Consider the following 14,538-nt stretch of genomic DNA (forward strand, 5'->3'; position numbering starts at 1 on the left):
AAACCGCCTATTCCCTTAAAACCCATCTTTGGCTCAGGGAACAAAATGCGTTGTCTTCGCGTTTGTTTGTTTTTTGTGTTTTATTTTGTTTTGGGTGTCTTCTATTTTTTTCCTGATCTGACGAACCCTAAATCCGGCAGTATAGCCAGGAAGACTATTTTTACCTCACCGGGTCATGCAAAGTTCAGCGCGGATGAGAAACGGTGCTTGTGGAACGATTAGTCAGTATCGTGTGACGTCACAAGAAAATGACCGGGAATGACATTAGAAATTATGAAGATTTCGTCGCAAAACTATCGAAGGATTATGTCACCCTGTAGATTATTGTCGCTTTTGTTATAATTTGAAATATTTGAACGGAATTTTGAGCCAGAGCTCAACGTTTATCAATTCAATGATGACTGACAGGGGAATTGTGACTGTGGCAACAAGCAACTCGCGGCCATTAAAGGGATACTACCAAAGTCAATAGTGTGGATTGAGTGAATGCAGCGATATTCGTAAAACACATCAGCAATTGAAGGGAATGGCTAGTAACTGATCAGTGGGAATCAGCTGGAATGCCAGGGGATGATTGTTCCAATCCTTGTGGGATTCGTATAAGAGTACATTATATATCTATTGTTGTGTGAAAACTGTTCGCTTCAGAATGGTCTCATATTCAAGTAATGTGCAGTTTAATATTTCCAGGTTAGCATGCCTGTACAGTGACGCGGCGATCGTTAACGATTAACTGCACATTACTTGAATATTACTTTAATCCTACAAGGATTGGAACAATCATTCCCTAGGCATTCCCACTGATTCCCATTGATCAGTTACTAGCCATCCCCTTTAAAAGTGGAGTGAGAAGCGGTCAATCCGTTCACAAGCTATGTTTTTCAAAGTTTAATAGCGTTGCCATCACTGGATGAGCAGACGTCAACAGTTCATTACGTCACTACAGAACAACGATAGATACAAAGAAAATTAAGAAAAAGCTACCTTATCACGTCCAAATTCACGAGAAATGTTCACTCTTCTGTTTTGGTTTTGGTTTTTTTTTAGGACTCGATGCCTTGACAGTGGACTAGAACAGTGAGTGCTTATAATCTCACTCTCATTGGTGTAGTCACTGTGTCTGTATAAGATCATCCGTTTCAAGAGTTCTATAAATTGCTACGGGCCCCATCTCGGGCAGTAATCACTTTTAATCGTCCCTCGTCAGAAAGGACTATAGGGGTCAAGCAAAAAATAGTTTAGTGACCGCGACTGGTCAAACTGAGACTTTTCCGATGGATCACGCCAGAAATTTCCTCCTTCAGCTCTCCGCTAGCCAAATGAACACAGAGTGCAGCCGCGGCGGATCCAGGAATTCGTGAAGGGGGAGAGCCTTTGCAAAATTAAAGGGGGAGGGGCGCCCCCCCCCCCCGTTTCCTTTTTTTTTCTGTAGTGTTTTTAACAAAAATTGAAGGGAGCGCGCTCCCGGTGCGCCCCCGCGTGGATCAGCCACTGAAGTTGAAAACCCGTGTGCAGTTACAATGACGAACCAATCTTGACACACTTTATCATGCGCACAAACGTATTGTGCTAGTTTTGTTTCAGTTTTTTTTTTTTTTCATTGCAATCAAAATGAAATACCTAAATATTCAAGAGCGACCCTTGGCCAAATTTGCTATCAATTTTGGAGACTCCTTGCAAAATCACGCAAATTGATATAACTCTTTCACATTAAATGTACATACATAACTATAACCTGGATCATTGCAGATACAAGAATGTTACCCTTTTCTTTCAAAATGTTCTCTTAGTGTATTTCTTGAATTCAAGTGTATTATAATATTCTATAGAATACGGTTCAAAACAGGAGCCCTGTAGGGTCACTGCCAACATGTTGACATAATTATGTGTAGAGTGACTGCTCGTGAAAAACAACAACAACAACAAATGTGCTTGAGTACGTGGGGGGGGGGTAAGGGTGAGGGTGGGCAGGTGGTATGGGGTTGGAAGGAGGGGAATCCCCTAACCAATACTTTGCATGTTGTTGTTGGTGTTGTTTTTTGTTGTCATCATTGCTGCGTACTCTTTAAAGGGGGACTCACGGGAGGGGGGGGGGGAACAAACTTCATCGTGGTAGCAAAGAGCGCTTAACCAGTGAAATAAGGTTAAGCAGGAATGGGGGGGGGGGGAGTTGAGGAGTATTATTTATTCGCAGAGTGGCAACACAGGAAAAAGGTAACTTTGCACTATGCAAACAGGATATAGAACGGTTCTTGAGGTTTCGAATTTTTGTTCACTCGTTACATCAAGTGCATTTTTATATCAAGACAAAATACATGAAAAGGCTTATGTGACTAACTACAAATAAATATCAATAATACATTATCATGTATTAATAATATAGGAGGCCTATGCTATTAGTGAACATTTATCTGTATTTTGTATTCATCAAGTTTACCAAGTCTTCTTCAAAAATCCTATAATTTGTATAAAAGAAAATGTACTTGTATATTCCGTTTGCCATGAAATTGCAGATATACAAAAAATATCAAATATCAAATATGTATTAGATGTCTATGCACATATAGATATAATATATATGTATGTGTGTGTGTATATATATATCAGTTGTAGGCTGAGTTAACGTATCGAAGATGATTTATAGCTGAAACCTTGAATAGCTTTCAAACCCTGGCTGCCCCCAAACCGCCCTTAGATGTGCGATTCCGTGACTAATCAACTCATGGCTGTGTATGCTATTTCGGCAACAAGACTCCTGTAACACATGTCCGATGTGTGGTTATATTAAAGGGAAACTTAATTGCTACACCAAGCGCAGTGAAATTTGTTCATACAGCCAGATAAAGAGGAGCAAGGGAAGGAGCACAAAAGTCCGATCACCTTTCAGCCAAAGGGGGACAAAATTCTGCTTTTGCAAAAAAAAAAAAACCAAAAAACAAATGGACATTTAACGCTGTTTAACGATGCTTTATGTTTAGAAAATCTGGCCTCTACATGGCCCTACATACCAGTAGAATCTTCTATAATTAAAGTTTACATGAAATTATGAAAAAAAATACAGTTGAAAGTTAACCTAATTTTTTCAAAATAAATGATAATTTGTGGATGGCCGATCTACTGTACTTGATATTTCCTAATATAATAATATCCTGATATATTTCTGGAATGTTGGCAGAACAAAATTATGTTTTATTATCTTTAGATATCTATGAAATGTTTGATTTCTATTAGTTTGACATCAACTCTTCGTGATAGAGTCAAATTTGACGTTTAATGGGAATCTATCCTAAATTTATAGGTGTGTTCAGGGAATGCACAATATTGTATGTAGAACACACTGCAGTGAAGTTTGAGGAAGCTTTTTGAAGACAAAGTCTTATCAGTTTTTAAGTTATGGTATTTTAAGATTTTGGTGTCATCTTCGCTGAAAAAGAAGACTACAACAGTTCATGATGTCATAGTAGTAGAGGACAAAGTAATATATAGATGAAATTAAAAGAAAATGACATATTTTGTACTTCTGATCCATTTTTTCCCTACCACAATGAAAGGGCTCGTGATTTTTGTCCTCGAGAAGCCGGGGTTATAGATGTTACCCTTCACGTTTGTCAAAAATAGTTTGAGAGAATGTTTGTAATTTTTCCATTTTAAGAAATAATGGTTTGTAGAATTTTCTTCACATTTTCTCTATTGCATTCTTTCACCATGACGGCAGAAATACCTTTGAAGGTTTCTTTGATATCCAATAATGACGACATAAGTGTAAGAATCTAATCAAGACTTTGAAAATGTACGTATAATTTCTGACGGATCATCACCTTCTTCTACTCCTTCTGCATATAGGGAATTAACATGCATGTGATAGTACTACCCCTTTAATAGAATACAGTGACACTTTGAGAGGCCTCGTAAAGTCACCTAAGTTCAATGGATCGGCTTTGCTTACTTATACGCATAGTTACCGCATCCGTATCACAAGCACACCTAATGAAATAGCCCAATATTATACATATACCTTATTCTACCGTAATGTTATAGTATGTATTTAAAAAGGTGGAACATCTTTAATAATCATATCGGTTAGCGACAGCTCCTAAATCTTCGTATCCACAATTAATCCTTAAATTGGCTACAAATTTTAGAAACATTCATACATTGATGTCTTTGTGTTGCCAAATTGATTTTTTTTTTTTTTTTGGGGGGGGGCATTTTTTAAAGATTTTTTTTTTTATGGGGGGGGGGGAGGGAAATTTTAGGAAATTGCCCAGTTTCATCCAATCTTCATCAATATAGACTACGAAGGCAAAGCTAAAAAGTCAACTTTAATGAGGACAATGTGACAGTTTTAGCAGCAAACAAAACACCAGAACGGGATGGGTAATGTGGAGATTACTTTGGCGGCTACAAGTTATGACAAATACCGTCATTCGGATTCACGCGTGTTAAACCCGCAGGCGAGAGCAGTGAAAAGACTTTCTGCGGGATGCTGTTATTATTCGCCTCCCTGATGTTTTGGATCAGGTGCGACAAAATGTAAACATTCATTGAGTGCTATAATATCTTGTGTCTCCCTAATTTTCTTTCTCCTTTCACCGCATGAATTGATACAGCATACTATTACAGAATACAGTGCACTCCCTTCATGACGAACACGGTTATAACGAAATTCTGGTTACAACGAAGTAAAGATTCAGACCACATCATTATCGGCTCTTTGTTTGTATGTTTTGTTTTGTTTTGTTGTTTTTTTTTTTTTTGTTTGGTTATAACGAAATTTCGATACAACGAAAGAAAACTGCCGGTCCCGAGGACTTCGTTATAACGGGAGTCTACTGTAATAGTTAAATGCGTGCTGTATATTTTGGTCTTGACCTCATGGTCACTGCACTTTGCCATGGACGTTCAAACTATTTTCAGATCACGTGACACAGACACATGAATCGGAAACTTCGTCTCTATTTGGTCTTACTCTTGTTAACTCTTTATATGCCCCATCAATTCCATGTGTATATGTTCTTGTGTGAAATATGTGTACATTTGATTTATTGGCACAGACAGGGTTACTCTTTTAAAAAAATCGAGTGAAAATATTCACTCTTGAAGGAGTGAATACAAAAAAGATTTTGGAGTGATCCCTGAGGTCACTCTAAAACGAGTAAAAATGAACATTTTCACTCAAAATTCACTCCATTTCACTCTAATTGCACTCTTTTTTGTATTCACTCCTTCAAGAGTGACTATTTTCACTCCATTTTCTTAGAGAGTAATAGCACCGACCAACTCCGCTGATTGTCACCTGTATGCCGTATACCTGTGGTACCAAAATACACTACAATTAATCGTGTCAAAATAAGCAACAGCAGATTGCACACGATCATTACATTTTGTTGGCAGCAGGGTTGAGGGGATGTGATGTATGAATACCTCATTTTGGTAAGATTGGTTTGCTTTTTTTCCCCTTCGGATTCAGAAGGTCAACTTTAAATGTTTCTGCGAAAACGAAATGGTGGCAATAGTGAGTGATGAAACAGTAGTCTTTCTTGAGGGACTTTTGAGCAACAGAAATTAGCTTACGTGAATATAAAACATTAATGTTTTATGCATTCATGTATATAATTGACTTGTAACACCTATATGGGGTTAGTTTCTACAGTGTGACACCAATATGTAGTGTGTGCGAATACGACATGTTGCTGCTTGGTTTGATCTTCAGCTTGGGGTCGGCTTCTTCGCAAAACACTTCTCCCTCAAGTAATTAAGGTAACAATGAGGTCATTTCCGTCTCCAACCTTAGCTAGTGTCTGGGGGAAATGACGAATTAAAACATTCGGTTGAAGGAGGGAGGGAGGGGCTGGGATATAATCGTCAGGGAGAAAAAAATATATATTGTCAAAGGCTGGCAGTGTAAATGCTTATTCTGCGGTTGTGTGTTTATATTTCCCACATAAGCACGTATAGTCTTGGGGCTAATTAGGCAATGCTACATTATGTGCCCACGCTAATGGTGTGTGTGTGTGTGTGTGTGTGTGTGTGTTTGTGCAATAGTTGCTCTTCGGAATATTGATATCAATCGCATAAGATTCGACGCTTAAAAAGTTTATACATTATCGTTATTGTTATCATTTTAGCTGTTTACACCATGACAATTTTTGTTGGCTTGTTCTCATCTTCACTTCCTCACACATGGGTGAACATCGAGGGATGGTATACCATGATATTTTGCTCTTTTTTATTTCATATCATCTGTTGTGTTTCACGTTCGAAAGTTTGCTTGTTTGGGCTTTAGTTGTTTCATATTCCACATTTTCCAAGTTAATCATAAACATAGATAGAAACATTGCTTGCAAGGCGTAGACTTCAAAAAGCTAAATATAAGGCGAGTTCCATAACATGAAATTTTCACTTGCCAAAGATGACAAATCACGAAAAAAGAAATCAGAAAATATATAGGCATAGGCATACGTTGAAAAATAAAGCAAATGGCTGTGTTTTAGAGTTAAAGGGGAGTGAAACCTATAAATACAATGTCATGCGGATTGAGTGAACACAGCAGTACAACTGTATTATTATAGCAGACATCAGTGAATGTTTGAGCAAAATCGGACAATCCGTTCATAAGTTAGGAATCTTTGAAATTTTAGTGATGAGACCGCTGGATCATGACGTCAGATATGCACTATGGTATAAAGAAAATCTAAAGAAAATTCCTGGATTTGTTACTTACATCACGTCAAGGGTAATATTATTCCCCATGCTTTTGAAAGAAGTTAGTATAACGCTATTTTCATTATGGTATGCGAAAACATTTTCTTGATATCGTAATGCATAATATGTGATGTCATGATCTGTATAGGAGTCTTCCGACCCAGCAGTCTCGTCAACAAGACTGTTAAAAATCATTACTTTTGAACAGGTCGTCTGATTTTCTTGAAACCTTCACTCATGTATTCTACTAACGTTGCTGCATTCACTCCATTAAAAAAAAAGAATATATATATACATTGGGGTTTCATTCCCCTTTAACTACGAAAGAGCGGCGTGACCGCAGAGCGGCGCAACACAGAGTGCGTAATAATAATCTCAACAACACCAACACAGAAACAACAAAAGCACATAGACAAACTTTGGACTAAACAAAATGTAATAGGGCTGGATGATGGAAGATAATCTGCGATAGAAAGTGAAACACAAGACCATAGCGAAAAGCAGTGCTTGCTGGGAATAGGCTCCCTGTTTATTATTAGAACATAAATGTGTTAAAAAGCAACAACAAAGTCAAAAATAAACGCAGTTCGCCAAAAACAGGTTGTATCAATGAACCCATCTGTTGTTCTTTGTTCGAAGGGTAGGGATGACTTGAGTCGGTTCTTATTTCTAGTTCTAGTTTCTATCTTATAATCAAAATAATAGATAATGATTTTTGATAGATAGATAGTATAGGTACATAATCAGTTCGTTAATCGAAACCAATATTGTTTGAGTGTTAGCATGATTAGGAAAGACTAATGTACCATGATATTCTGCAATAATGGTCGTAATGGAAAGTATAGTTAAGGAAGCGTTTTACATAAATTTGATATTTGAAAATAAAAGTTATTCCAATTCGTCAACCTTGTAGGTCGTCCGAAAGCCCGCAAACAAATCTTCAATAAATAACTGTTTTCATTTTAGAGATTAAATTGTTTTAAGAAAATTACTGACAAATAGTTGTCATAGCATCGAATCATATAATATAGGCTTGTAAAAACATAGAAACAGCGGCTTTGATTGATACTGCTGAATCACCTACCAAAATATATTCCTATGAGATTTTTGGTACAAACCAATGGGTGTACATTAAGTAGTAGCATTATAACCCCTTCCCTATTATTGCATGGGTGGTTGAAACCAATATCACTCTTCGGTTAAAATCATGAAAAATTCTGGCAATCTATACATCTGTGCGTATTTTTCTTTTATCATTTCATGTCCTATTTCGATAAGTACACAGGCTTTTCTTTTTTTTTTCTTTTGATATCACCAAGCGGTACTTTCAAAAGAGTCAACTTTGTGACGAATTGGAGTTGCACTCTAACTACGACTGGTCAAGAGTCTACTACATAGGGATACAATGCACCAAGGCCCGCCAGTGAGATATATATATATATATATATATATATATATATATATATATATATATACAAGAAGTTAACGACAGTAGCGATGGTTACAGCGACTGTCGTTGAGGCGACAATCGCTTAGCTGTACTCACTCAAAGGCTTTCTCGAGTTGAAACGTATGATCTGCTGACCTACAGTCACTAGGGAGCAACGAATGGAACGGTTCCATTTTTATTCTTATTGTTATACATTCATCTTCATTGTATTGATGAATAGCCCTCTCAGTTAGGTTTACTGGTTGTCGAATGAAATACATTGGTGTTCAGGGTAACAAAATAATAGAATCAAATTCCATCTATAGAAAATAAAATCTATAGACAAAATATATATATAGAAAATATATCCAGAGAAAAAAGAGTTATGCATATACGGGCCTCCTTGGCACGGATTGCCTGCTGGGAGTTATTCCGGAATGTTTTGAAATAAGGTCAGTACACCATACCATGTTTGAATGTGTCCCGTTAAGCAGGGAACGAATATCGATTCAATCGGACCATCCTCCCCCGCCCTTACTGGAAAGAACACAGTGTCCCACAGTGTGTTCACAGTTTGGTCAAATAGTCGACTATGTGAAAACGCTCGAATTTAACAGTGTAGAGATGATTTGACACTGTGGTTTGGTGTTCAAAGAGTGTTTACGAGGTTAATGTTCTGTGTCACACTGTGAAGTGATGATTCACAATGTGTTTACACTGTTAAAACGCTCGAATCTAACAGTGTAAAGAGATTTCACACTGTGTTCACAATGTGTTCACACTGTGTTTCTCACACTGTTAGACACTGTGTTCATTCCGGCAGGGTCGACCCCTCGTCCCCACCCCACGCTATCGGCCATTAATGAAGTTGATCGATGACACGAATTACGTCATATCATGAACTCAGTGAAGAGAGAAAGTTGTTTAAATGTGTTGTTTAGTGCTTCATTTTGGGGGGAGGGCGAAGTGGGTTGATATCTCACCTGCGTTGGTCGCTACTAAATCTTGGCGTAGTCTTTCGCTTGTGTTGGAGTCTATTGCTCTGGACTGGAGAAGAACGCAAAGATATAGGGTGCCAATCACGAAGACAAGCAACCCTAGCAGGAGCTTCCGATTCGACGCCAAAATTCTGCAGGGAAAAAGACAAAAACAAAGTGGCAATTATTCATTATTTGTTGGTTTTGTCGTTGTGTTTTTTTTAAAACCAGTCCAGATGATCCAGGTTCGATCCCGAGTCTAGCTGAGCAATGTCGTATATAATCACACCGTCCATGGTAGTGTAAAAGGCAATCCTGAGATTGGACATTTGAAAAATGGGTGCACGTCGCGTGTTCGGCACCCACAAATCATATATTACACACAGCCCGTGTCAAGAGTCGCAGAGCCCATGAGTTGGAGCCTAAACAAACAAGGCTTGCGAGTTTGACACTAAGCAAACAATGCCCACAAGACAGGCACAATCAGCCTCGTGATGTAATGTCGAACTTGTGGGTCGTTTTACCTATAGCGTCGAACTCGTAGGCCTTTTTTGCGCTCTAGTGTCGAACTCGTAGACCTTGTTTGCCTAGTGTCGGACACATGGGCCTTGCTTGTCTAGTGTCAACTTCATAGGCTGCATGACTCGTGGGCTGTACATGGCTCATGGATTTTTTTTTTTTCAATGTCGAACTCGTGGGCCTTATGACTAGCGGGTGTCGGCCTCGTGGGATGACCTCCATAATGGGGGTCTCGTGTGAAGAGAGAGCTTCAACCACGAAGATGATACGATCCCGCTTCGTTCATTCATTCATCGCAAAGAGCAGGCTGCATAGTCCGGTAGATTAGTCCTCCTGACAGTGCCTGAACTGTTGTGGAAACGTTCAAAGACGCAGACTCCTCCAAATGAGAAAGCAATTGAATGGCTGGTGAAAATGTTAGTCTTGAGTGAGGCTTTGAAGTGATCCAGCTTGTCAATTTCACAGAGAAAAGGAGAAAAATCTTGTCTTGAAAAAAAAAAGTGGTCATCAAAGAGGTTCTATGCCCATAGAGTACGCGCACGCTTCAGAACTTGAACTTTGAACTTTGAACTTTGTAAGCGGGGCCATTTGAACGACCCGCCGCCATTAACAAAAAGGTCGAGAAGCGGAGAATCTGCGATGGTAGCACACGTAGGACCTGTACCCGCGTTATGGAACCCCAAATGGCTCATGTATAGCTTTTGGCTGCTAAAACACAAGAGTAAGAAAATTTCCCTTGCACAGATAAGATTTTTTCACTCTACTTGTACAATTTTGGCCGTTGAATATTGAATTGAATTGAATTACAGAAACTGCACTGGTCTTACACTTGAGACACAGTGAACAGTTCCAGCTGCTTATTTTCATATTCCACATCACATCAAATCTGTACATGTACTTAACAAAAAGGAAACAAAAAGGGTAAACAAATTAACAAAGTACAAAATATGACATTAGGTTGGTCATTACAAGAAAGTGTGCCAGCATATGTACATAAAAGACAATTCTCTATATTATGATAAATACGAAGGAACCGCAAAAGCAAAGCTTGTAACCGCGTGTTCCATCAGGAAAAATAAGTGTCAATGTAAATTTTTGTTGCAATGGAGATAGGACACAAAGTACTAATGACGAAACTATTTTGAAAGCTAGAACAGCAAGGTACAAAGAGCAGAAGAAGTAAAAGAAAAGAGAAAGAAAAGAAAAAATAGAAAAGGAAGAGAATACAAACCGTGAAGCCCATAAACAGCTGATAAACAAAGACAACTCTGGATTTTAGTGATTTGTTAGGTTCCTTTGGATGTTTCTAATTTTTTTTAACTGCTTTGAATTATCATACTGTATACATCGCATAATTTTTATTCATGAATATGATATGAGATATCATAAAGTATAGATTGATTGTGTAAATGGGAAATTCCACACCAAATGGGACATCAGAGGGGAAAAAAGTCGTAGGTGTGTGATATGCTTTGCACCACAAGAAAGAGGAGATCTTACACTCTTTAAACATGTTAAAGAAGCCTTTGCTTTAGAGGGGAAGTTGCACAATTTTAGCCTGGTCCAGTCTTGGCTGAAAAAGTTTAGGCCAAACTGTATAATGTGCTTAAAAAGATGAACAATGAGGCTTGTTCCATTTTGATTACATTAGAATTATATCATATATGTTATGAAATTCTATAAACCCCATATTCTCGAAAAATAATGTGTAACAGTTGTCACCATACTTGCACATTTTGTGTGATGTTCCAAATTCTTATAACATGTTATGCCGTTACGTGTTACGCCGTTACATTATAGGAACATTTTTTCTTCAATTTTAACTTCTTGTGTGGCTTTTGTGTAAAGCAGGTTTCACTTCATTTTTTATCATCATCTTCATTGATGAGCAATTTGGAGTAAGTTTCACCATCTCAGTGGTGGTAGTAGAAATGAGAAGAAGCCTTCCCCCCCCCCTCCCCCCCCCCAAAAAAAAAAGAAGAAGAAAAGTCAAATGTCACGACGTTATCATGTGGAATAGCCCATGATGATATAGAGTTCATAATGTACCGATTGAATGAAGGAATAAAGAATGTGATACGTAATAGATGGTGAGTGGTACATTGATTGTGAAGGGTGAATGGTTAAAGCCAATGATGATAGCGAGCGATGGGCTTCAGTGGTATAAAGAAGGTTGACTACTGGTATTAGATAGTAATTTCAGGGGTATGCTGAAAGGTATGCTCACTGGTAACCTGAATGCTAAGCTAAATGGTAAGCCTCAACGGTATAGTGAAGGGTAGACCAATGGTAATTTGTGTGGTATTCTGACGGGTAAAGCCAGTGGTATGCTAGTGGAACGCAAAAAGGTTACCAAATGGCATGCTTGATAGTATTTTGTGAATAGTTATTGGTATGCAAATTAGATGTTTCAATTATTTAGATTAGCTTGAATGGTAATTCTGAATGGTGAATGCATGGTAAATGAAGGGTGAATTGGCCTAAATGACGTTGAAAGAATAACTTACTATATAGTGAGGCCCACAAACAAAGACATTTCACAACCGTCTAAAGCAGAGACTGGAAAGATTTAAAAGTTAACAATGACAGGCCTTAGAGTGATTTCGTTTTTTTTTTTATACAATGGACTTTCGTCGATGCAATGACGGCAGTTAATGTAAACCAAATACCGGCCCTGTCGCAAAGCGATGCCAGCTCTTCCAAAGAGTCTGCCTGGGCTATCATGGCTACAGGGAACGGTAAAGAGATCGTATAGTTTTTGTTTGTATGGGGCTTCAGGTTTCCAACATTTTTTAAGGATAATGACAAACCTCTCACGACATAATAATGAGCGTTTATTCTCAGAGAAATTCAAATATCATTTGATGAAAATTGGTATTGAAATTGCTGAAAGAGGTCCTCAAAAAGGTGGGACCCACCTTTTATTACGACCACTTTGTTTTACTTTATCTTGGGATGGCTCAGTCTTATTAACATGTTCAGCATAATATGATCTTTGAATTCGTCAAGAAATGCTCTCTAATACATCGTATGTCATAAGTGGGGGTCTTTTTATCATCTCGCAAACATGTTCAAATCTGAATCCCCTATCTCAACCAAAACTATACTATCCCTGTAATGGTACTCACAGTGAGTTATCAGATTATCAGTCATCGTCAGTTATCAGTTATCCGATGGTCTACTTAAATCTAGCAAAGTAAGCGGTGCTCTTACCTGGGCATGCTGAACCAAGTAGAATCTTTTTCTCTAACGCTAGAATCCAATCTCATCTTGAGGTTCCAGCTCCAAGGCACGTGTAACTTTATACGCTTTCAATCTAGTAGCATGCACTATGTAAACAGCAACAGTAAACAAATATTAGAATAGTAACACTTACATTTCAGATATATTACAAGTGTGTGCACGAGTGTACTGTTTCTAAGTGACATATGGTTTATCCTTACTCTAAACCAGAATATTTCTGCAGTCTATTCATGTATAGTTTCGATCCTATTTCATTAAATCTCAATTTCTTCGCACCATGCATATTGATAAATCACTATGATTACTTCAGTTCTCCTTACAATGTATAGTTCCTCAATAAAGTTTCAATTATGGTTGTTAACTCTGTCCATTATCCACATTGTCTTGTTTGCATTATTCCTCTCACTAAATAAAATGACATGTATATATTGCTACTGTGGAAAAATAGAAATGAACTCGAACTTGAACTTGAATCTAAAATATATGAGAGCTTAAATACAACTTATTTTGTCTGTTTCAATATCTATCCTTACATCAACATTATATTTTATCTGCACATCACTTCACCATTAGTCCCTGCATGAAACATAGAAAATAAAGAAGATTATTTTGGATTATTTCTACTCTATACCAAGTAATATTTGGCGAATAGAAATTGAAACAGAAACATTCATGTATGCGAAAGAGTGTGTATGCTTTTGACAATTTTTTTCTTTTTTTTTTTGCTTCACGTTTCTGAAGGTTCCTATTTTACTTAGCAGAGAACCCAGTAAAACACATTGGTCATCTCGTAATCGTATCTCTTTCATAAAAACTCGCGGCATATGGATAAATATCTATTTTCCTTTACACCAAAGTTATTTTCCAACCCAACCCAACTTTTCGAAGCTTCCGTGCGTTACCATTGGCGCCACCGGGCTCTGTGACTCGACCTCTTTCGTGCATGCGTATACCACTATTCCGTTCTCATTTTTTTACCCACCAAAATAGTTAGCGTTTACTCTATAATACTTAGAACCTCTTTGGTGTTTACCAGTATCCATATCCGCCAAGAAGATACGTGTAGTGGTGAAAGCCTCTTGGATAAAGGCATCAATACACCAGGTTTCATTTGAACCGGTAATAAAACCTTGTTTCAGACCCGTTGGTCTTATTATCCGTCATATCACACCACAGCTATCACATAGTGCGCCTCAGTTAGTGTCGTGTAAAGGGTTCAATGATAAAGGTGCTGAAATGCCAGCTGAAAAATGATAATTAGTATCAAATAAACATAAAGCGTACGTTGAGGGCTTTTATCAGTGAAAATCCTTATTTATATATATATATATATATATATATATATATATATATATATATATACATACGGAAGATAATGATGCTGCAATGTCGGTTGAAGGAATGAGAATTCGTTTCGAATTAACGTAAAACGTATGTTAAGGGATTATATTCAACGCCCTTATCTATGGACTGATACAATGCACCAATTAAAATTTGTGCGTTATTTGTTTTATGAAAACAGGCCTTCGGGATAGAATTTTTTCTGCGGCTTTAATGTTCCTGTTAGTTCAATGATGAAAAGATGCATGATGCTCTCAGACCTGTGCCAGCACCTCAAGCACCTCAGACCCTTTCTGTGCTAATTAGTAAAAATGTACACACATT

General features: G+C 37.7%; 1 protein-coding gene across 1 annotated transcript in view; it reads right to left on the reverse strand.

Annotated features, from left to right (window-relative positions):
- The window catches only part of LOC139739159 (beta-1,4-galactosyltransferase 4-like), a 31,419-nt gene extending 18,568 nt beyond the window's left edge, over positions 1-12,851 (reverse strand). Inside the window, exons 1-2 of the mRNA XM_071649773.1 lie at positions 12,844-12,851; positions 9,118-9,263 (exon numbers count right to left, since the gene is read on the reverse strand). Coding sequence (XP_071505874.1) covers positions 9,118-9,263; positions 12,844-12,851 — 154 coding nt within the window. The remainder of the gene's footprint in view (positions 1-9,117; positions 9,264-12,843) is intronic.
- Positions 12,852-14,538: the final 1,687 nt, after the last annotated feature.

This window comes from Diadema antillarum, unplaced genomic scaffold, assembly GCF_040938485.1.
Source record: "Diadema antillarum isolate AM-2024a unplaced genomic scaffold, OU_Dant_1.0 seq00000785_RagTag, whole genome shotgun sequence".
NCBI lineage: Eukaryota > Metazoa > Echinodermata > Echinoidea > Diadematoida > Diadematidae > Diadema > Diadema antillarum.